Source organism: Miscanthus floridulus, chromosome 18 (genome assembly GCF_019320115.1).
Source record: "Miscanthus floridulus cultivar M001 chromosome 18, ASM1932011v1, whole genome shotgun sequence".
NCBI classification, from domain to species: domain Eukaryota; kingdom Viridiplantae; phylum Streptophyta; class Magnoliopsida; order Poales; family Poaceae; genus Miscanthus; species Miscanthus floridulus.
The window spans coordinates 107,111,473-107,135,349 of NC_089597.1; the positions used below are offsets into that span (position 1 = coordinate 107,111,473).

Genomic DNA, 23,877 nt, shown 5'->3' on the forward strand with positions numbered 1-23,877 from the left:
GGACCAAATAATCTATGCTAAGGTAAATTGATGTCTACTAAAAGTCTAAAGCGCAAAAAATATTAATCTATACAAAAACTACTAGAGTTAACATTATTTGTATCTCTAAATAAATTTATTAGAAAAATATATTTAACGGTTCGTCTAATAATACTAATTATATACTATAAAACTAAATATTTTTTATATATTTAGTTAAAACTAAAAGTGAATGGGACGAGGGAGTAGCTCATACCCGTATATGCTAACAGCTAGGGATGAAAACGGATCGGATACGGACGGATATCACCGATATTACATTTGTTTTCATATTTCTGTCCGGATTCGGATTCGAATACGGATAGTGTCAACTATGTCAGATAGGATACGATTGGATATCGACATTATAAATATGCGATTTGAGTATTCGGATACGAATACGGTATCGGATGTTGGATATCCAGACTCAGATACGGACAGATTTCAACCCATCTAAACGAATTCGATTTCAAATACGGTCGAAAAATATCCGTACCGTTTTTAGCTGAGACTGAAAGTAGTCGGGCCAAAGCCCATAAAGCATCGCGCATAGCTCACAGCTCCACGTGTCACGACTCACGAGTACCGGTAGCAATCCTTTTTCTAATCATTGCGATATGCTAGTTTATTTCTTATGTTGACAAAAAGAAAAAAAACAATAATGCAACAATAAATATTACTTTTACTCGGAAAAGAAAAAGGAAGAAAAATCCGTTTCTGTAATCGTGGCCCCCTTCTCCATCGATCGGTTTCCGTTTGCCCAGAGACCACAGTCCAGCCTAGATCGAGCGCGACCCTCCTCTCTCGATCCGACGCCGGCCGACGACCCCTAGCCGGCGGCGACCATGGCGTTCGCCGAGCGCGTCACCACCTTCGAGGACAGCGAGAAGGAGAGCGAGTACGGCTACGTCCGCAAGGTTTGCGTCCTCCTCTTCCGTCCCTGCTCCCTAGATCATTAGACTAGACCCTACCTCTCGGCTCGCGTGATGTCTTGCCAGGTTGGTTCTGGATCACGGAACCGTAGCGGCCTTGTCTGTGAATTTGAGTGTTGTCCCGATCATTGGAGCATCTGGGTGCGGGAATGTTCTGCCCGGTATTTGTCATGCAACTTTCCTGGGATTCTAGTGATGATATTTGGGTCAAATTGAATCCACGGGGAATTCGTTCTATTGGAAGGTTCTAATGGAGTTTGGACCGGGAGAGGTGCCGTCTCTTTTTGTGGATTATTACTGTTATGCTACTTAGAGTTGGCTGCTGCAGCTGTGTTCTTAGTTAACCTGCATATCGAGAAACTAGCATGGTCGTGTTGGGTTGGGTTATGATTTATGAAATTTGCGGTAAAGTGTGTAGGTTACACAGCCTAGCAATTTAATTGGAGATTTAGTTAGTTTAGACAATATTTTGATCATTATTCTGACTCTCTCATGATGTATCTGTGTCTCCTTCTCTAGGTCTCTGGACCTGTCGTTGTCGCTGATGGAATGGGTGGTGCTGCCATGTATGAACTTGTTCGTGTTGGCCATGACAACCTCATCGGGGAAATTATTCGTCTTGAGGGTGACTCAGCTACAATTCAAGGTATTGTACAGTGCAGTCCCAATCCTCCTGTCCATGTTGATTATGTGGTCTGAAAAACACTAAAGAAGTTCACTCAATGAATTACACAATCGCGACAACTCTTTTGCAGTTTATGAGGAAACAGCTGGGCTGATGGTTAATGACCCAGTTTTGAGAACAAGAAAGGTATTGTTTGTGTTGATTTCTGCACGTAGTTGTGTAGGTTTCTTGTTTCTAAATGTGTCATGGCTATTTTTCATGCAGCCTCTCTCAGTTGAATTGGGGCCTGGCATTCTTGGAAACATTTTTGATGGAATTCAGGTACATAAATGTAACAAACACATAGTAGTATTAACTCGGGTACATCTTTCTGATGATATGGCCTCCTATCATCCCTTTGCAGCGCCCTCTAAAAACAATTGCAATTAAATCCGGGGACGTGTACATACCACGTGGTGTATCAGTCCCTGCCCTTGACAAAGATCAGCTGTGGGAATTTCAGCCGAAGAAGCTGGGTAATTTGTGTGTGAATAGTTTATAAAAGCTAAGCACGGTGTCTAAATACCTCGTTTCAAGTTTTGTCCTGTACAGAAAGAGCACTGATTTTAGTCATTTCTTTCAGGCGTAGGAGATGCCATCACGGGTGGAGATCTATATGCTGTGAGTACAGAGATATCAGTTTTCCTTTTTTAATTTACTATCTTGCTGAAGTTTTCTGATTATTCCGTCCATTGACACAGTGCCTAACATGCACAATCTAATACTGGCGACTATTTTGCAGACTGTGTTTGAGAATACACTGATGCAACACCATGTTGCCCTTCCTCCTGGTTCTATGGGGAAAATAAGCTACATTGCCCCTGCTGGTCAGTACAGTTTGCAGGTTAGTATATATCATGCCTTTTCTGCTACATTTTCCTTTATTTTTGCTTAAATTTCCTTGATCAATTTTTCGCTGTTGTTTTTTCCTATAAATGCAGGATACAGTACTGGAATTAGAATTCCAGGGCATCAAAAAGCAATTTACTATGCTCCAGGTGAAGCGTTATCTCTTTTTTTTAAGTCTTAATAAGTTAATATATTACCATGGTTTTAAATGTCTTAATAATTATCATATTTGTGCTCTGCAGACATGGCCTGTGCGTTCACCAAGGCCTGTTTCGTCAAAGCTTGCTGCTGACACACCTCTCTTAACAGGACAGGTATTGAAGCAATAAAGTAAAGCTTTCCTGTCCAGCTCCATTGAGTCTTGGTATGTCTCACATGTTTTGTAATTGGTTTCAGCGTGTACTCGATGCATTGTTTCCCTCAGTGCTTGGAGGAACATGTGCTATTCCTGGAGCATTTGGGTGCGGAAAAACTGTCATTAGCCAAGCACTTTCAAAGGTCTTGCTTCTATTTACTTTTTCCCCATAGCTGCCAGTGTTGTCCAATTCTGCATGCTGACTTTTAAAGTGCCTTAAGCCTACTCTTTTACTGACCCAAATTGCCTTATAAAACAGTATTCCAATTCAGAAGCTGTGGTTTACGTGGGTTGTGGGGAAAGAGGGAATGAGATGGCTGAGGTCCTTATGGACTTCCCACAATTGACAATGACATTGCCCGATGGACGTGAAGAGTCTGTCATGAAAAGAACAACTCTTGTAGCTAACACCTCCAACATGCCTGTTGCTGCTCGTGAAGCATCCATTTATACAGGTACACTTATGTGTTTGAGATTTTTGCCACTTATATAGGCATGAGTTCAGTCTCTAGATTGTTTTCTTGACCAGGTTGTAGTGCATTTCTTGACCAGATCATAGTGCTTTTCTTGAACAGATTTTTTCCACTTACGTAGGCATGAGTTCTGTTGTAAGCTTATAACTCACCGACTTGTGACCTATTATCTATCTGTGACTATGTCACACTGTTTATTTTTGTAAGTAATAATTTCTAGCACCATCTGGCACAGATGGTAACAACACAATGTTTGGAAAAGTAAATGAACTTAACACATGCAGATATAAGCATCTGCTGATAACTTGATATATCCCCAACTGTTCTTGTTGCTGTTCAGTTTATGTTCAGAACTTGGTGCCCAGGGCCCTAGATCTTGTAGTGATTTAACGCTATTGAAGTGGTTGAGCATGTCTATTTCATGCTAACATGCTAAAAGGAATCGACTGATGTTTTCTGTATCCACAGAATGATGATGTGCATTTTTTTTTTATTTTGTACCCAGGAATTACGATAGCTGAGTATTTCCGTGATATGGGATATAATGTCAGTATGATGGCTGATTCTACTTCCCGATGGGCTGAAGCATTGCGTGAAATTTCAGGACGTTTGGTATGATGGCTTTTCTTCCTTCCAGCTATCACTTTTCTTTTCTTCTCTATATCCCATGGTCTGCTCAGCTGTAATGGAAAAGTTGTGTCTGAATGGCTTAATGCTTTTGTAGTAAGCTTATGGACAACACTATTTACCATGAGGGTTTGATTTCTGTTCCATCATCTTGATTCAAGTTGTAGTTGATGCTGCTTTACTGCATAGCATTGTGATTTTCTTGTACTAACAGTGTGACCAATATACTCCAGGCTGAAATGCCTGCAGATAGTGGTTACCCTGCATATTTGGCTTCACGGTTGGCATCGTTTTATGAACGTGCTGGGAAGGTGAAATGCCTTGGCAGTCCAGATCGGACTGGCAGTGTCACAATTGTAGGTGCTGTCTCTCCTCCCGGTGGTGATTTCTCAGATCCTGTTACCTCTGCAACCCTTAGTATTGTACAGGTAAAAAAACTGTTCAACTATTCCCCTTTCGGTTCAATCTACTGACATCATCTTCATTACTTTAATGTCACTAACTGCCCTTGAGTGCAGGTCTTCTGGGGATTGGATAAGAAGCTGGCTCAAAGAAAGCATTTCCCATCTGTGAATTGGCTCATTTCATATTCAAAGTACTCCAAGGTTATTCCCTAACTTCCCCAGGATGTCAATCCAATCACAGTCCTTTGAATTCTCTAAGAGAAAGCACAACCAATAAGAAAAGAAGCAAACCGGGAACATGATCCATGACCGTTTTCCCTAGATATATTGAGCTCCCTGTATCACATGGTTCCATAAACTGTAGTTTTTATGAGTTATCTGAAGTCACTGCATCAATTGATTAGGTTCACTTGAATTATCATTGTTTTAAATATCGACAATGTGGTTTAGTGTTTCAAACTGATTTGAACTAGTACCTTAGTATCGAGTGATAACTCAAAGTACAGATTGAAAACTGTGCTATTTTGGATATTTTGTTTAGCATTTTTATTCCACAATGTTTCTCTAACATCTAAAACTAATGATTCCTGGTGCTGTGTTCACCTTGTATTTACATCATGTATCACATGAACTATGAATATAGCATTATAAGTGTATACACTAGACATTGCTACCTGGCAAATAACTAAATAAGTAGGAAGTTATTAATTGCCTTTGCTGTATATATGGTTCTCCATGTCATCAGTAGTGAGGTTTCTTCATGGTTCCTGGGTCCTTTGTGTTATAGTGACATACTATCTTTTGTTCTTAAGGCTCTGGAATCCTTCTATGAAAAGTTTGATTCGGACTTCATTGATATAAGGACAAAAGCACGTGAAGTGTTACAGCGAGAGGATGATCTTAACGAAATTGTGCAGGTATCCTTTTTCTCCTATGCATCAGTTGCCATGGATCCCATTCTGATGTTTTGTTGGCATATCCTGTTTTAGAATTAATTTGCTCACAGTTTGAGGGTGATATGTTGGGTATAGGGTTGCAAATGTATATGTACGAACTCTGTTTTTTTCTGAATCTGATGGAAGCCAGTCACTGATTTTGTGGTGTATGTTGCTATAATTGCCACGGAAGGAGTAGTAAAAAAGCAGTATCTTCTGTTTTCCTGGATTTGTTGTTTGAACAGACAATGAATCTGTTTAAGTCAATTTGATTTGCATGCTTAGTTTAATGCTAGTCTTGAAAGGTTCTATAGAAAGGTTGGAGTCCTTTGCATTGCGTAATTTATGACTTCACTTGGACTGATATTTTCACCAAACAGCTTGTTGGCAAAGATGCACTGGCAGAAAGTGACAAGATTACTCTGGAGACTGCAAAGCTCCTTAGGGAAGATTACTTGGCGCAGAATGCATTCACACCGTGAGTGCTACTCTAAGTAGGCTGATCTGTATGAATTGTTTGTCTTGTGAATGCATAACGTTGTTAATTCTGACCATGATTCCACTTCTCAAAACAGATATGATAAGTTTTGCCCGTTCTACAAATCTGTTTGGATGATGCGCAATATTATTCATTTCAACACATTAGCGAACCAGGTAATACTTCTTTACTTCTACCTTCTATTCCTTCAGTCTTATATCACACAAGCACAAGCAGATTTGTTTTTATTAAAGGATGTGTGTTTTCTCAATTAAAAATTTACCACCATCTTTAAAGGATATTGATGTTGAGCCATGGCCCATGGGCTCATGACAGAAATGGTTCATAACTTCATATTTACATAATATGACTTGCATCTACTGGAACTTTTTTTTAAAAAAAAATAGCTCATGAAAGAGCTTAAAATCGAAGTCCTCTTAATCTATAATCTTTGCAGGCTGTGGAACGAGCTGCTAATTCTGATGGGCAAAAGATAACCTACAGTGTTATTAAGCATCGCCTCGGTGATCTTTTCTATCGCCTAGTGTAAGTACTTGAGCCACGTATCCAAAGATACTGGTTGCGATTTTCTTCTCAATGATTTATGACGATTGATTGTTAATGATATCCCCCTCTTTACCACAGTTCACAAAAGTTCGAGGATCCAGCTGAAGGTGAAGAGGCTCTAGTCGGAAAATTCAAGAAACTGTATGATGACCTTACGGCTGGATTCCGCAACCTAGAAGACGAAGCACGGTGAATATTTATTGTACAGTCCGTGTCATCAACAATAAGACCAAATTCCCCGGAAGGTTCCGGGAGCAGTCTGTTTTGCTCAGCCTGAGGTTGTAGATGTAAATTAAGCATCAGATTTTCCCCCACCAACACTGTTATTTTTGTACCTTGTTCCCCCGGGTTCTCGACGGGCACTGTTTTGACGTACCATTATTTATTGTAAGATACTGGTGTACATGTCCATAGTTGAATAAGCGCGATGCCCATCAGCTTGAGCAGTACAACTTTTTTTTTTTTTTGGTAATCTTGTCACCAGCGGAGCGAAGAGCAGACTTATCTTACCACCTAAAAAATAACTAAGAGCAACTCCAAGAGACTTGTCATCCCGTCATGTATAGTCCCATTTAGATAATTTGGTGTAAAACGAGTCTCCAACAGATTATCTATGTCGCTTCGTAAAAATAGCCACGAGCTATTCCTTGAGTCTCGCTCGTCATAGATAGCTAGCGTCCCTCGCTTGCCAAATGGGCAGATGTGCAGGACAGGATGCACCTCATCATCGTCACGGAACGCCACCCTAGGGATCTACTCCCTCCGTCCCATTGAGTTTGTCGTTTGAAAACCGTGCCCCCCTTACAGTCCCGATTCCTGAGTGACAAACTCAATGGGACGGAGGGAGTAGGCATCTAGCTTCGCACATGCTGACTTTATCTCTGTGCCGCCAGCGCCGCGCTACTGCATAGCGCGCCCGTGCGCATGTCGGGGCGGCGGATCTCTTTTCTTTGCACCCCACAATCGACTCCGTGGCCACGTCGAGCTTCGACGAGCAAGCAGTGCGTACTACATCAGCTGCCACCAAGCAACACGGTCCCAAGGAAGTGCACATGTTCGAGTGGAGCTCTGGTGCTTCCGCAACGTTTTAGCTCAGGCCTCAGGCTTTAGAAGATGGTCTGTGACGAGGTGCTCGACGGCCGGCCATCCCGTCCATAGTGGCGTAGAGAAGCTGGAGGCAGATGGCGTCGCAAACATGGAGCTATCGCCATCGCGAATGCTCGACCCGCACAAGCACACTGCGGCGGCGGCCTATTCTGGCAGTGAGGCATGACGCTTCGACGAGAAGCAAGGCATGCCATGAAGGTGTTCGACGGTGTGCTCCAAAGTGAAGCCGTTGCACTTCAATGTATAGAAAACAAATAGCGAGCTGGTTTTAGAAAAGCTGCTGCAGAACTTTCATACTTCGACAAGCTAAGTTGTTTTGGAGAGCCGGTTTACCTATCCAAATTTACCTATACTCTTGGAGTTGCTCTAATCATCTGCGCCTCCGCTCCGCCCGGCGCCCACGTTAAAAAAAATGGACTATTTTTGTTGCCAAGCAGAATAGAAGAGAGGGAAGGGTTCTAGGTGGGAAAGTGCAAGAGGGAAAGAAAAGGTGGAAGGATATTGAGTTCAAGAAACTCAGGATTACTGATGTAAAAGTTCAACCCACGTTAGGTCTTCTATTGATGGGCTAGAATCTGCCACGTGGGCCTTTTGCGTCAGTAGACTGGCCGAGCCGTGGCCTGACCCCTTTTTTGTTTTTTTTTCTAGCAAGACAAGAAACTTGGTTAAAACACCGTTTTCGAAAAAAAAAACATATACGGCAAAAAAAAACGTTTCAGAAACAAACTCTTCTACATCCCTATTTTTTGAAAAAAAAAACAAATACGACAAAAAAATGTTTCCAAAAAATATATACAACTAAAAAAATATCAATCAAATCTATGCACGCGCGACCTAGCTCCAACCTATGCCGGTGGCGACAGGCAACTGCGACCTGCTGTCGTGCGTAGTCCCTCATACGCAGCAGTGCGCGTCTCGCCATGGACGTGGCGATGCGATGCCAGTACGTGATGGCGGCGGCCGCGGTGCTCGCCACGCTCTACGACGTGTTGGTCGTGTGCTCCGCTTCGCCCGCCCGCGTGTGCCCTAGCTCCAGCCTGTGCCGGCGGCGGCGGGCACCTGCAAACGCTCGCCCTGCTAGCCTCGCGCGCGTGTGGCCGCCGTCTGCACCACACTCGCCATCCTTGCGAGAGCGGGAACGAAAGAACGACGTGCCGTGGGACGAACAGACAGACCTCCCGGCGGCACGTAACATACTAGTCTCTTGCATGGCAATAAAAAAAACATGGCGAAATAGCCATATTCATCCTTGAACTTTCATCCAAAGCTCAAATTCGTCCATCAACTATCAGAAGGGTCGGTTTAGTCCTTGAATTTGCAATTTTGGTTTGATCTCGTCCTCTGTCTGACGTCGTCTGTCACAGTTGCTCACTCCGTTAACACACTTTGAGATGAGACAACACACTTGTAGATTTTTGCAAGTCTATGGACATATTAGCCATTGCCCCTAGACTGAAGAAAATGCGAGGGCGCCCACTCAAAAATAGAAAGAAAGACATTTTAGAATCAGTGAAATCAGGCACCAAGTCATGGAAAGTCGGTACTATAATTAGATTTCAAAAATCATTTGATTTCAAAAATGACTACGTGATTATCCACAGGCCTACAGCCACTTACAATGCAAAATCATAAGTGGTATAGATAATCCTCTGATCCGCTCCGAATTCGAATTTTATGGATATGGAGAAGTGTTTTTAATATCCATGCGGATACCGATAAAATCTGACCCGATTATATGCGGATGCGGTGTAGGATATGAAATTGGCGAAATCCGACGGATATGGATTAACCGATAATTGAACGCGCGACACTTATAATGGGATAATTGGAATATTTTAAGGAGCCCAAGCGTCAAGAATACTAAGTCAGCCTGACCCATGACACACGCATTATTATATTGAAGTCCACAAACAAAGCTCGTCAACTATAGGTTGGTACATTGAAATTACAGGAGACGAAAGAATTATCATCTACTAAAGTAGAGGACTAGTACATGGCAAAGAGTGAAGGTAAAGTTTTGCCAAATTAAGAATATTTATTTTTTACACACTTGTTTTATACTCTTAAATTTAAACCGAGAACTTGTATTAATTTTGTGAGCTCTTAAATCGAAGTGGTGGATTGATGGTGATTATTTCGTGTTGTATTGTCGCTTTATGACTTTGGTTAATGAATTGTTTCTCATCATAAAAAACAACACATAAGAACATATTATACGACTTAAAAAAGTCCGCTTCCGCTCCATCACCGGTCCAAATCCGTATCATTTCCGACATCCTAAAAATTCCATATTCGCATCCGAATCCGTATAATATCTGATCCGCTCCGAATCCGATAAAAAAATGGATTAGGATATGGGGAAGCCATTATCAGCTTCGATCCGATCTGTTTTCATCCCTACCATGCATTAGCTTACATATTTCTTTTCGCAACCTTTGTTGATCTATGTACATATCGTCCCATTGTCCAGCTGAATGCAAATACAACCGTGCCAAGCTGTGATTCAAGGATGCGAGGTCTTCAATCACCTTTTTTTGGTCTCCCAATAGAATTGTGCTGACGGAGTGAGCTTCCGTGTGGAAGACGGTAACAGAGGATGAAATCGGACTGAAATTGCAAATTCGAGGACTAAACCAACCATTTTGATAGTTGAAGGACGAATTTGAGCTTTGGATGAAAGTTTAAGGATGAATATGGCTATTTCGCCAAAAACCGTTTCAGAAACAAAATATTCCACATCCCCGTTTACGAAAAAAAACAAATACGCCAAAAAATTGTTTCCAAAAAAATATATATGGCAAAAAAATCAATCAAATCTATCCGCGCGCGACCTACCTCTAGCCTGTGCCGGCAAGCAACTGCGACCTGCTGTCGTGTGTAGTCCCGCATATGCAGTAGCACGCGTCTCGCCATGGATGCGGGCGATGCGATGCCAGTAGGTGCTGGCGGCGCCCGTGGTGCTCGCCACACTCTACGACGTGTTGGCCGTGTGCTCTGCTTCCCTCGCCCGCATGCGCCCTAGCTCCAGCTGGCGACGGGCACCTGCAAACGCTCGCCCCGCTCGCTCGTCAGCGCATGCCCGTGCACATGTGCCCGTGCATCTACGCCCCGCTTGCCTCGTGCGTGTGTGTTCGCCGTCTGCAACCCGCTACCCTCCTATGAGAGCAGGAACCAAGGAACAACGTGCCCTTGGACGAACGGACGGACCTCCTGGCCGACAAGTCTCTTGCGTGGTGATTTGCTACATGCCCGCACGTAACAATGTGGCCCATTAGTCTACCACGTCCACATAGAAGAAGGAAAACCTGAAGAATTTAGAGATAGTTAAGGGTTCCAAATACAAAAGTATATATTAGATTTTTATTATTTTCTAAAAATATAAAATAATAAAACACACAAATAATAATTAAAAAAATAAAACCAACTGTATTAGGTTTCTAAAAACCAAATCCACACAATATTGGTCATAAAGATCATAAAATATGTTTTATGTAATCAAATTTGTACATTTCTTAATATGTTTGTCTAAATCGCAAGCCATGTGCATCGTCGCAGATATGGATAAAAATTTGTTAATATGTTCGTCTAAATCATAAGACACATACATCGTTATACATATGGATATAAATTCGTTACTCCGTACAACGCACGGGCATATATCTGGTATCTATCCGGATAAGGCTCGGTTCCGTTTTCCCGGAATGGGCTGTTCCACGCCTGGAACTGTCCCGCGTTATACAAATTTGTGAAGAATTTTTTTTTGAACTTAATTTGTGAAGAAATTGATTCGTTGGGAATTGTTCCCATGTAACCGAACGGAGCCTAATTGTGTCAGATGATAGTTTGGGGTAGATCGTTGTTTCACATGATGATTCCGACCAGCAGGGGTAGATCGTACACAAATCATATGCCAGACAAGGGGATATCTGCTGCATCATCAGTCTTTGGAAGCATGCGATGCATGGCATCCTCTCGGAAGCTGCTGTGAGGGCGGAGAGCCGGAGACAGAATGAAAGCATGCATGGCCAAAGGCCAGCCCACCTAATTTTATCTCTAGTATACCTGCACTAGCGCATCCAATTTCGCTTGCTGGATGGGATGGACGCATGCTCGCAAGTGGAACAGCCTCAGACGGCTTTCGTTTTCTGTTAGTGCCCGGATGCCATGCACTGCAGATCCAGTTTCTCTCTTTTGGCCGTTAGAAGTTATTGTCGCTGCAAGGTGGATCCAGCCGTTTTTTCCCCTCCGTTCTCTCGTGCTCCCTGACTCCCTCCGTGAGTGGTCAAAGGTTCTTCTCTTTGGCGTCGTGCGAATATTCTTCGGTGCCTGCAATCTTCGTACTCATCGCTTGTATTGTAGCCAGCACATGTACTTTTCTACCAAAGGTACAGCAAGTTGAGTATTTAAGCAAAGGTATTCCTCTTTCGGATTCTATAAGGAAAGTTTCCAGGTACAATTCGAGGGCGACATTCTTCATTTCTTCTGGAGACTGGAAGAGAGTAAAAGCATGTTTCCGTCACGAAAACAAGAATGGACAAGTTTCAGGATCAACCTTGAAAAAGTAGTCTATGTAACCTCTCACAGTCACAGTAACTTTCTTGGAATATGCATGGAGAAAAAAAGGCCCCTTTTATTATGACCTGTCCACAAAGTCCAGATATTTTCGCCACACAAACAATTTTTGTGGACCTATGAAAATGTAATGTGACAGTGAAAATACTAGTATTATTCTCTAGATTCAATACCATGATGATGCAGTTATCCGTCTTCGGCAAACGCCCAAATCTAGAAAATCTGAATCAGAAGAGGAGCACAATTTGTCAATTTCTAATCCCACCGGAGCTCGGAAAGAAATTTCTGATTCCACCGGAGCTCACAAAGATAAAGTTTTACGAGGTCCCAGGCGCAAAAGCACACGCCCAAACGCTACTTTAATCCAAATTTTCTCAGCCCCAACACTTCCCCTCCTCTCTCTTTTCGTTCCTCCTGCCTCCAATTGGAAACCCATCATCAGCCACCACAAGAAGCAAGCAGCAATAGCCAAGACCAGCCAAGCTTCCACCTCTAACCCAACCCATTGAGCATAAACACATCTAGCTTAACTAATCCTTTTCTTTATCCCGCTCCCTCGTGGCCTCGTCGCCTCAGCTCCACCTGCCTGCGCCCTCCAAATCCGATCGATCTCCGCAGCCTCCAGATCCCCGGCGGGCGGAGACAGCGAGCTCCAGGCGGTGAAACCCTCCTCGCAGCGCTCTTCTCCTCTCGCTCTCCAAATCCCTTACCAGGTTCGTGCCATTCATGCTGTGTTTCTACTTTCTAACTATGCCCTGCGTGGCTGCTCCCTGCATTGGGCTCGGTTGCGTGAAAGCTGGAGGTTTCCGAGCGATTTGGAGTGCGCTGTTTTGGGTGTAAAGCTTCGATTTTTACGTGGAGTAAGAAGTAATTTCCGGTGCTGGCGGCTGTGATTTAGCTTGGGTTTGGGCCGTAGGGGTTGGTTGCTGCGGGTGGCGCTGACCGGATCGACCTGGTAACGCGGATGGGAAGGGGCTGTTTGGTTTGGTTTGGTCAGAGCTTGACTTTTCGCCAGCCGCCGCCGTGGACTCGGCCGCTGTCTTCTTTGTGCAAATCGCCTGCTTTGGACATTGTAGATCACCTACCTCGGCACATTTTCTGGATTGCTCGGCCAACTTAGGAAGCTTTGGATAAAGTGGTGCTCGCTCAATGTTAGTAGCTTGCATCACAATTCCCAGAACAGATCGTGACTGAATCGCATGCTAGTTAGTGCATCACAATATGTACTAGAACAACCTCCAAATTACTGGGGTGGACTGCTCGGTTGTAGTAGAATTGTAGGGACAAATCTTAGTGAGTTGACTTGAATGTGTCACTATAAAAGCATATATAGGAGCATTCTTGGGTGTTTTTGAATCATTTGGATGGATCCATGTATTAACACTTTGTTTCCCTTGGATTGCAACTGCAGGGAAAAATCATTGCCTGAAAGTTCTTCAGGCCCTGGTGTAGCAGCTGAATTGCCCAGTTTGATGGTGAGGAACGAGCTTTATAGATGATCTAAAGATGGAGATGAGATAAAAGTACCATAAAGTGTACAGCGGGATAGCAAGGATATGACTGTCATGATGCCTCAACGCCACCGGGCTACAGCCAAGAAGCCCATGTGGATAATCGTGCTCTTGTCTATGGTTTGCATCGTGTTGATTGGGGCTTACGTCTTCCCACCGCGGCGCTTCTCTAAGTGCTACCTCTCTGCTTCAAGTGTATGTACGAATTTCAAGGATTGGCTCCCTTCCATGGGCCGTCGGGAGCGGACTGACGAGGAGATTATTTCATCTGTAGTTATTAGGGATATCCTTTCAATGCCCATGCCTGTGTCAAAAAATCCAAAGATCGCCCTTATGTTCTTGACACCAGGTTCATTGCCCTTTGAGAAATTGTGGGAGAAGTTTTTACAGGTTGGTCAAAATGTACTTGTTGTCTTTGTGCCACTTAAGATGTACTTGTTGTTTTTGTGCCACTTAAGGAGTATAAGCTTTTCAAGGGTCTTTCTGTTTCCTTAAACTGCAAGAAATCATAAGTCTTTCAAATGTATAACGACACCAAGGTTGGTTCCAGAGAAACAATTTAGTGGATATACTTACTTGTTTGTAGTATGTATTATTGAAATATGAGTATATAACATTGGGCCAACATGTTGATTCCCCTATGAACCTTCATTTGATAGAGGTAACAATGCTCCTAGCAAGTAGTAGCCTGTATAAATAGATTAAGCCTATGAACCTTCATTAGTGAATAGGTTGTTTTATCTGTATAAATATGTTAAGCCTATGTTTTCACCATATAGGGGCCAAAGCCGGTAAGATTTGTAGCAAGTAGTAGCCAGTACTCACTGTAATCTCCTCCCTTGTTGGTACTAACCCTCTGTGTTTAGATTCAAAAAAAAAAAAAACCTCTGTGTTTATGTGATGTAATACTTCCCATCTCATATATGATTCATGTGACTTTTAAAGAAAATTGAATCACTGTGCCTTCTTTGAACAGGGACATGAGGGAAGATACTCCATCTATGTGCACGCATCACGTGAAAAGCCGGTTCATACTAGTTCTTTGTTTGCTGGTCGGGATATTCACAGTGACGCAGTAATAATTTTCGTCTGTGTTTCATTTTTTCCAAAGCAACTCCGAATTGGTAGAAAAGAATTGACCTAGTTTATGGGGGAAACTAGGCCCAAAAACCTTACAAACACGTGGTTTATTGAGGAAAACTGGGCGAAAAACCTGAACATGGTAGCCTGGACAAGTAACCCTAAGCAACCTACCAACAAACAAGTGTACAACAGCAACAGGCAACCGACGGAACCCACCATGCATCATCGTTGCCAAGCTTGTCGCAAGAATGACCATCAGCTCCCACTTCCCATGGTGGGCATTAGCCAGAGGCCCCAGAACGCAGCCACCTACACACAGCGAACCCCGACACATCTGGAAAGGACCACAGCATATCATAATTGCATTTTCGTCTGTGTTTCATACATTTGGATTTAACGCTTTTGTCTTAAATATATCTGCTTTATCAGGGGTTCATCTTGTAAACTCAATCCATTATATTTCCAAACCTTTTGTCTAAAAAAAAAAGAAAATACCCCTCCCTCTGGTCAAACAATGAATGAAGAATGTACAAGTGGTTGACCTTGGGTGCCATCAGACACTTCTTTTGAACTAGGATTTTACTCCATTGTAGCAATAATCAGCAATAGCAATTAACCAAACAGTAGTTACAGTAGTTTTTGTGTGAAAAGCCAAACAGTAGTTACATGCTTTGCGTAGGACTATAGGACTTAACTCATGTTGAAGTTGAACACACCAAAGTGACTTGATAAAGAACAAAGATAGCATTCTGGGTTGAGAATATTACTGTTTTAAACCCACAACCTGCAACAGTAGGTCCAGTTCTAACAAAATCGCTACTAGCAATCTGGATTGAGAATACTTACTGTTCCACCACTTGCAAATTGAATGGATCGTTATAAAGTGGTATCTTTAGTTGGAATTCTTCTCTGCTAATGGGCTATCATATTGCTTATGCTGTAATTTTGAGATTGTTAACGTTGAGCAGAGTAAGTATTTGTTATGCAGGTAGTATGGGGATTGATTTCAATGGTTGATGCTGAGAAGAGACTATTAGCGAATGCACTGGAAGATGTTGATAATCAAATTTTTGTCTTGCTTTCTGACAGGTTTGGACCCTGATTACGGTGACTCCCTTTTTGATCCTTTGTTCTCAATTACCGAGTCATCTTTGCTTTATTTCACAGCTGTGTTCCGCTGCATTCATTTGATTATGTGTATAACTACCTGATGGGAACGAATGTTAGCTTCGTGGATTGGTGAGAACACTATAAACTTATATTTCAAAATCCTTTTGAAAAAATAGGATATGCGAACCTTTTTTTCTCTCTTGAAGATGTTCATATCCACTCACTTTGATTTTTTGTCCTGCCTTTGTTTTCAACTTATAAGTTTCAAGGATCCAGGTCCACATGGCAGTGGAAGGTACTCTCCTGAGATGTATCCTGAAATAGACGAGAGGGATTTTAGAAAGGGTGCCCAGGTACAGTTATTCTCTATACGAATTTGTTAGGATATAAAATACTTGCTGTTATCAAACTCTATTGGTGGTATATCATTCGATGAACACTTTACATGGATAGCTGAGCGGAAATCTAATTTAAGTCCTTTGTCTGTTCTTGTTCTAGTGGTTTGCAGTTACGAGGAGACATGCTTTAATGATTCTGGCTGACAGCCTGTACTACAAGAAGTTCAAGCTATACTGCAAGGTATATTTATTTATCTTAGACAAAGGAAGGATTTTATTAATTCACAATCATTACATCGAGTTGGTACAGTAAAACTGGATACCAAGTATCTTATCTTAGTAGAAAACATGCATAGAATACAACAACAACAACAATAAAGCCTTTTAAGTCCCAAACAAGTTGGGATAGGCTAGAGTTGAAACTCAGCAGAAGCAATCAAGGTTCAAGCACGTGAATAACTGTTTTCCAAGCACTCCTATCTAAGGCTAAGTCTTTGGGTATATTCTATCCTTTTAAGTCTCCTTTTATTGTCTCTACCCAAGTCAACTTCGGTCTTCCTCTGCCTCTCTTCACATTACTATCCTGGCTTAGGATTCCACTACGCACCGGTGCCTCTGGAGGTCTCCGTTGGACATGTCCAAACCATCTCAACCGGTGTTGGACAAGCTTTTCTTCAATTGGTGCTACCCCTAATCTATCACGTATATCATCGTTCCGAACTCGATCCCTTCTTGTATGACCGCAAATCCAACGCAACATACGCATTTCCGCGACACTTGTCTGTTGAATATGTCGTCTTTTTGTAGGCCAACATTTTGCACCATACAACATAGCAGGTCTAATCGTCGTCCTATAAAACTTGCCTTTTAGCTTCTGTGGTACCCTTTTGTCACATAGGACACCAGATGCTTGATGCCACTTCATCCACCCTGCTTTGATTCTATGGCTAACATCTTCATCAATATCCCCGTCTCTCTGTAGAATTGATCCTAAATATCAAAAGGTATCCTTCCTAGGCACTATTTGATCTTCCAAACTAATATCTTTCTCCTCCCGAGTAGTAGTGCCGAAGTCACATCTCGTATACTCAGTTTTAGTTCTACTGAGTCTAAAACCTTTGGACTCCAAAGTCTCCCGCCATAACTCCAGTTTCTGATTCATTCATGTCCGGCTTTCATCAACTAGCATTGCATCGTCTGCGAAAAGCATACACTAAGGGATGTCCCCTTGTATGTCCCTTGTGACCTCATCCATCACTAAGACAAATAGATAAGAGCTCAAAGCTGACCCTCGATGTAGTCCTATCCTAATCGGGAAGTCATCCGTGTCTCCATCACTTGTTCGAACACTAGTCACAACATTGTTGTACATGCCTTTAATGAGCCCGACGTACTTCGTTGGGACTTTATGTTTGTCCAAAGCCCACCACGTAACATTCCTTAGTATTTTATCAGAAGCCTTCTCCAAGTCAATAAAAACCATGTGTAGGTCCTTCTTCTTCTCCCTATACCGCTTTATAACTTGTCTTATTAAGAAAATGGCTTTCATGGTTGATCTTCCGGGTATGAAACCAAATTGGTTCATAGAGACCCGTGTTATTGCTCTCAAGCGATGCTCGATAACTCTCTTCCATAGCTTCATAGTATGGCTCATCAATTTAATTTCTTGGTAATTAGTACAACTTTGAATATCTCCTTATTCTTGTAGATCGGTACCAATATACTTCTCCTCCACTCGTCAGGCATCTTGTTCGATCGAAAAATATGGTTGAACAGCTTGGTTAGCCATACTATAGCTATATCCCCGGGGCATCTCCACACCTCGATTGGGATACCATCCGGTCCCATCGCCTTACCACCTTTCATCCTTTTCAACGCCTCAGATTCTTGGATTCTCAGCACAAAGCGCCTATTGGTGTCATCAAAAGAGTCATCCAACTGAAAGGTTGTGCCCGTATTCTCACCATTGAACAATTTGTCAAAATACTCTTGCCATTGATGTTGGATCTCATCCTCATTCATCAAGAGATACTCCCTTTCATCCTTAATGCACTTAACTTGGTTGAAGTCCCTTGTCTTTCTCTCACGAACCCTAGCCATCCTATAAATGTCCTTCTCACCTTCCTTCGTACTCAAATGTTGGTAAAGATCCTCACGCTCTACCCTTTGCCACACTTACAGCTCGCTTTGCAGTCTTCTTTGCCACCTTGTACTTCTCTATGTTGTCCACACCCCTGTCATGGTACAAGCGTCTATAGCATTTTTTCTTCTCCTTAATAGCCCTTTGGACTTCCTCGTTCCACCACCAAGTATCTTTAGCCTTGTCTCCACTTCCTTTGGTTACTCCACACACCTTTGAGGCCATCTTCCGAATGTTGGTTACCATCTTCTCCCATATGTTATTTATGTCCCCTTCTTCCTTCCAAGAGCCCTCTTTGATAACCATTTCCTTGAATATCTCTGACGTCTTCCCTTTCAGTTTTCACCACTTTATTCTTTCAATCTTAGCTTGTTTATCCCTACGGGCACGCACCTGAAAACGTAAGTCTGCCACCAAAAGCTTATGTTGAGAAACAACACTCCCCTGGTATCACCTTGCAACCCAAGCATGCTCGTTTGTCCTTTCTTCTTGCGAGGACAAAGTCAATCTGGCTAGAGTGTTGTCCGCTACTGAAGGTCACTAGATGAGATTCTCTCTTTCTAAAAAAAGTGTTGGCTATCATCAGGTCAAAAGCTACCGCGAAGTCCAAAACTTCCTCCCCCTCCTGATTCCTATTACCATACCCAAAACCTCCATGAACTGCCTCGAAACCTGCGCTTGTAGTATCTACATGCCCATTAAGACCTCCTCCTATAAAAAGCTTCTCACTACTTGGTACAGCTCTAATCAGGCCATCTAAGTCTTTCCAGAACTGTCCCTTAGTACTCTCGTCGAGACCTACTTGGGGGGCATACGCACTAATTACGTTCAAGACCATATCACCAACGACAAGCTTGACTAAGATAATCCTATCTCCTTGCCTTCTCACTCCCACCACACCATTCTTGAGGCTCTTATCAATCAAAACTCCTACTCCATTTGTATTCGCGACTGTCCCTGTGTACCAAAGCTTGAAACATGTATTGTCCACCTCCTTCGCCTTCTGACCCTTCCATTTAGTCTCTTGAACACATAATATATTTACACGCCTCCTAGTCACGGTATCAACTAATTCTCTTAACTTACCTGTAAGCGACCCTACAGTCCAATTACCTAAACGGATCCTATTTGGGTTGACTAGCTTCCTTACCCTTCGCACCCGTCGACTCAGATGTGAAGACCCTTGCTCATTTTTCACTACACCCAGGCGCCGATGTAGCGCGCCACTAAGGAAGCGACGACCCGATCCTTGCTCACTTGACACCATGCCCAGATCGTGACACGGCGCGTCACCAAGGGGGTGCCGACCCGGCCCTTGCCCATTTAACACCATACTCGGGTTCGCTAAGAGGGTTACGCCCCAATGTTTTTTTTTCGGGTTTCATCTCTATTAGAATGGCTAGATTTAACGTTGGCTCGCCACGCCTATCATAACCCTCCTCCTTTACCAGGGCTTGGGACCTGCTATGTTGAGACAACATAGGCGGAGTTATGCATAGAATACAACAATGACTTAATTTAGATATAAAGGGCAGATCCAGTGCCGGAGGCTCCCACATGAGTAGGGTCTAGGGAAGGGAAAAACCGAGGCAAGCCTTCCCCCCGTAAATCTGCGGAGAGGCTGCTTTGAACCCACGACCTGGTGACTCAGTGAGACAGCTCTCACCACTGCCCTTCAATGACTTAATTTAGATATGTGCTCAAATATTAATTTATGTCTGTTACTTTGTTTGATGTAAGGTTGGCAGTAAGATCAATATACATTTTTCAATATGAAGTATAATCTTGTTGTAGTGAAACTTCAGTGCAGAAATTTGACAACTATCTCTAAAACCCTGTTTGGATATGGTAGTAACATAAAAAAAAGAGATAAATGCACTGTAGGTCCATCAACTTTTTGTGCTATGTCATTCAGGTCCATTAACTCTGAAAGTGCAGGTTTGAGTACATGAACTTTTAATTTGTGCCGTTTAGGTCCAAATCTGTCCGTTTAGGGATTAGATCCTACGTGGCAATGCATGACAGCAGCCACCGTGTCCATAGGTCATGTGAGCAGCACGTGAGGGCCCTTTGCCAATCGTTTTTTTGCCGATAGCCCCCTATACTTTCCATTCCTTCACTCTTCACCCCTTCCTCTCCCTTCCATCTCGATGACCTGCGTGGGCGAGTCGGACCACGCCTTAATCGGGCCCATGAGGCTGGCCAGGTTCACCGTCCCGTCCCCGTCGCCGTAGACCACCTCCTCGGGGTCCTCGTCGAAGCCGCCGTCGCCGTACACGAGGCTCTCCACCGTGTGGACGCCGGTGCCCACCAGGCACGTGACGGGCACGCCGGGCTCCAGCAGGGCCTCGACGAGCGGGCGTATCCGCGCGCGGTACGGCTCCACGCCTTCCTCGAAGCCGATGTCCCGGAGGAGCTGCGTCATGTTCTTGGCGGAGTAGGAGCGGTTGTGGCTCCGCGACACCACCAGCGTGGTGTTGCCGAACACCTTGGGCGTCGGCAGCAGCCACAGGTTGCTTTCGGCGGTCCGCTGCTCGTCGCGGATGAGGGGCGCGTCGACGTAGGGCACCCCGAGCGTGTTGCCGGAGGCAAAGGTGAGCATCTCCTGCACCGACCCGCCCCACGGCGTGGAGAGCATTACGAGGCGCCGCACGTGCGCCGCGCGCCACTGCGGCGGGCTGCGCGCCAGCAGCTGCAGCGTGAACAGGCCTCCCAGGCCGTGCGCCACCAGGATCGCGGGCCACCCGCCGTTGGCCGCGCACGCCGACTCCACCAGCAGCCTGAGCCGCTGCAGGTACGCGCTGCCCACCTGCGACGGGTGCCCCGACCCAGCCAGCCCGTATCGGAAGTCGTACGGCGCGCCGAACAGGTCGCGGCCCTCCTCGTAGCCGGCCTTCTCCTCCAGCGTGGTCGCCAGAGTGTTCATGTACCCCGTCAGGAGCCTGCACAGCACGCGTCAAAGTGTTCATCATCACGTCACGTCACGTCACCGACGCGTCAACTGTGAGAATGGGAAATGCTTATCGGAGTACTCCTACTTGAGGTTGGGGCCGAGGACTCGAGGTAGCGGAGGGTGGAGGTGGAGCCGAAGTCGGAGACCCTGGTCTCGACGCCGGGCGCGTTGCGGTAGTTGTCGGCGTCGGCGTCATAGGAGAGCGTCATCCGCTCGACGAAGCACCTGGTGAGCGGCGCGACCAGCATGGAGGGGTCGAACCAGAGGCGGAACCAGCCGCCGCGGCCGCGCACGAGTGGCCACACCCGGCACACCAGGCTGGACGGCTTGTAGTCCTCCGTCAGCCGCGCCTCTAGCTGGTTGCGCCTGCGCCCGGGATCAGCACCACCGGGTGCCGCTGCTGCTCCGCCACAGCGCCAGCCGTCCCGGCGACGCCCTCGCCGCCGCCGACACGCACAAGGACGAGCTCAGCGACAGCATGACCACCATCGTGGTCGCCACTGCTGGCACGCGGGCCAGCCCAAGGCGCCTCCCCATGTCCATGCTCCGACGCTTGGATTTTTGTCTCCGGCCTTTTTGCTTTTGGATCAGGTGGTCACTACTCTTGTAACTTGTTGTGTGGTGACGACGGTGCTCTCAGAGCCTACTGACTGGCGACGCTACTTGGATTCCTTGAGGCCGCTCAAGAAGGCCCATATGAGGGAGCGGTGACGGTAGTGGTTACGTCGTCCTTGCAGCAGTTCGCCGGGTCTAGGGCGCGAGGCTGTCGCCTGTCGATCACGCGATCCCGGCGGTTGGGAAGCGTGTACCGGAGCACGAACCAGCTGCCTTTGCTCGCCGGACATGATCGGGGCGGCGGACGCGTACCGCGTACGTACGTGTGCTTTGCATATAATTGCATCAATCATCGTCGCACGGATGACGGATCCAGCGGAGGGAGAGGAAGGGGTGAAGAGTGAGGGAATGGAAAGCATAGGGGGCTATCGGCAAAAAAACGATTGGCAAAGGGACTTCATGTGCTGCTCACATGACCTATGGACATGGTGGCTGCTGTCATGCATTGCCACGTAGGATCTAATCCCTAAACGAACAGATTTGGACCTAAATGGCACAACTTAAAAGTTCATGTACTCAAACCTGCACTTTCAGAGTTAATGGACCTGAATGACACAGCACAAAAAGTTGATGGACCTACAGTGCATTTATCTCTAAAAAAAAACACAATTCAAAATGCGAAATGGACTTCAACCAATCCATACAATGCCTCAGAATCTAAGTATGAAGGAACCGAAGAAATAATTGAATACATGCTGGGTCATTGATAAATATGTGAAGCTTAAGAGGGGCATACATTCAAATTAGTGTTTCTCAAGTCTGAACCAATGGCCATGATTTCCAGTTTTCACTTATGTTTTTCTAGTAAGCACATTTGTTGCAAAGGGAATTACCTTTTTCTCCCATGATCTACAGCCAGCGGAAGGGCGCAACTGTATTGCAGATGAGCATTATTTGCCAACCCTGTTCAATGTCGGTATTCACTATCTATTGAAATAACATTTAGCCTTTATTTAGTTGGGCGCTTGCTAATTCATTTCCTTGACTTTAGATGGTAGATCCTGGTGGAATCTCTAATTGGTCTGTTACAAATGTGGATTGGTCTGAGGGAAAATGGCATCCAAGGTCATATAGCGCTGATGATGTCACCTATGATCTCTTGAAGAATATTACAGTATGTTTCCTAGCTGCTTAATTTGTTCTCGCCTACCATATGATTTTTATGTGCATACACTGATGTGCATTACCATTTTGCAGGCAATTGGTGAGATCTTCCATGTAACAAGTGATGACAAGGTAAGCACAAAGATCTGCCGTCATTATTGACTTTTGAAGAACAATAAATAAATTATTTCATGAACTTAATTATGGATTATAAGCAAACTCGTGAATTGTATTTCGCATCCATGAAGCAATGAAATTTCCAGCTTCAACGCATCTCAACAACCATTGAATGCTGGTGTGCTGTTTTTCCCCATATTGCAGAAACTTGTGATGCAGCAGCCGTGTTTGTGGAATGGATCAAAGAGACCGTGCTATCTTTTCGCTAGGAAGTTTAATCCTGAAGCACTTGACAACCTACTGAAGCTAGTTACCAGTTATACATCTGTTTGAGTCCAACCTGATTCTTTGCCTTGTGCTGTCAAATCCCACAAGCTTTTTTCCCCTGTTTGTATGTAAATTGTGAAGTCCGTACTTATTAGGATCTGAGCCCAAAGATACCGGTACAACTGCAACAACTGTGATGGCTTGGAGCTCAGTACTCGGTAAAACGGCCACAGCAATGTTTATAGAATGACACTGCCCTCATAGTAATTTGTCGTGTTCAATGTATGTCTCCATAGTCTTCCACCCAACTCCCAACTCATTAGTTCTTTCTTCTTGAAGAACAGTTTTTTTGTCAGAATGTTATACTGTCATTATATGATACATTCTTTGTAGACAGAGATCACAACAGATGTACCACAAGTGCAGTCTTAATTTTGTCACATATTAAATCTTTTATCATGGAATCTACTGAATTAGGTGTTCGCATTTCTTAATTTTCACTGTGATTAATTTTTCAGCAAAGTAAGTGTATTTGAGCTGCTGCTAATGGAATTCCAAAACATAATATTTATATTTTAGGAGAGGAGATATACTAGTACAGTACATTTTCCATCTCCAAGACGAGACACTGACACGTGGATGATGGGTCCATTTGTTT

At 44.2% G+C, this 23,877-nt stretch overlaps 2 protein-coding genes and 1 pseudogene across 3 annotated transcripts; 2 read left to right on the plus strand and 1 right to left on the minus strand.

Moving 5' to 3' along the window:
* The first annotated feature begins 717 nt into the window (after nucleotides 1-717).
* On the plus strand, nucleotides 718-6,754 carry LOC136519652 (V-type proton ATPase catalytic subunit A-like). 2 transcript variants are annotated; one of them, XM_066513036.1, is made up of 19 exons: nucleotides 720-935; nucleotides 1,470-1,596; nucleotides 1,706-1,761; nucleotides 1,840-1,896; nucleotides 1,979-2,090; nucleotides 2,198-2,235; nucleotides 2,357-2,458; nucleotides 2,556-2,612; nucleotides 2,706-2,777; nucleotides 2,860-2,961; nucleotides 3,078-3,273; nucleotides 3,797-3,903; nucleotides 4,152-4,346; nucleotides 4,437-4,523; nucleotides 5,135-5,239; nucleotides 5,638-5,735; nucleotides 5,833-5,911; nucleotides 6,193-6,281; nucleotides 6,381-6,754. In XM_066513036.1, exons 1-19 carry the CDS (start codon nucleotides 864-866, stop codon nucleotides 6,493-6,495), a joined length of 1,866 nt encoding a protein of 621 aa, XP_066369133.1. In that variant the 5' UTR covers nucleotides 720-863; the 3' UTR covers nucleotides 6,496-6,754. The 2 variants fall into 2 exon arrangements, 1 of the variants encoding a protein (XP_066369133.1); XR_010775005.1 differs by lacking the exon at nucleotides 6,381-6,754 and having other exon boundaries at nucleotides 718-935; nucleotides 5,638-5,751; nucleotides 6,193-6,251.
* Nucleotides 6,755-12,209: 5,455 nt separating this feature from the next.
* Nucleotides 12,210-23,697, plus strand: LOC136521175 (glycosyltransferase BC10-like). Its single transcript, XM_066514877.1, has 11 exons — nucleotides 12,210-12,694; nucleotides 13,393-13,882; nucleotides 14,469-14,567; nucleotides 15,564-15,664; nucleotides 15,743-15,814; nucleotides 15,948-16,038; nucleotides 16,184-16,264; nucleotides 22,587-22,643; nucleotides 22,723-22,845; nucleotides 22,929-22,967; nucleotides 23,157-23,697. The coding sequence occupies exons 2-11, from the start codon at nucleotides 13,538-13,540 to the stop codon at nucleotides 23,283-23,285; spliced, it is 1,137 nt and encodes a 378-aa protein (XP_066370974.1). The 5' UTR covers nucleotides 12,210-12,694; nucleotides 13,393-13,537; the 3' UTR covers nucleotides 23,286-23,697.
* On the minus strand, nucleotides 20,280-22,577 carry LOC136521136 (lecithin-cholesterol acyltransferase-like 1; annotated as a pseudogene).
* Nucleotides 23,698-23,877: the final 180 nt, after the last annotated feature.

Coding starts and splice junctions, on each gene's coding strand:
- LOC136519652 (XM_066513036.1), top strand. CDS start 864: ATGGCGTTCGCCGAGCGCGTCACCACCTTCGAGGACAGCGAGAAGGAG. Junction 2,778..2,859: donor CACCTCTCTTAACAGGACAG/GTATTGAAGCAA, acceptor AATTGGTTTCAG/CGTGTACTCGATGCATTGTT. Junction 3,904..4,151: donor GTGAAATTTCAGGACGTTTG/GTATGATGGCTT, acceptor AATATACTCCAG/GCTGAAATGCCTGCAGATAG.
- LOC136521175 (XM_066514877.1), top strand. CDS start 13,538: ATGACTGTCATGATGCCTCAACGCCACCGGGCTACAGCCAAGAAGCCC. Junction 15,815..15,947: donor AATGTTAGCTTCGTGGATTG/GTGAGAACACTA, acceptor TCAACTTATAAG/TTTCAAGGATCCAGGTCCAC. Junction 22,644..22,722: donor ATTTGCCAACCCTGTTCAAT/GTCGGTATTCAC, acceptor CCTTGACTTTAG/ATGGTAGATCCTGGTGGAAT.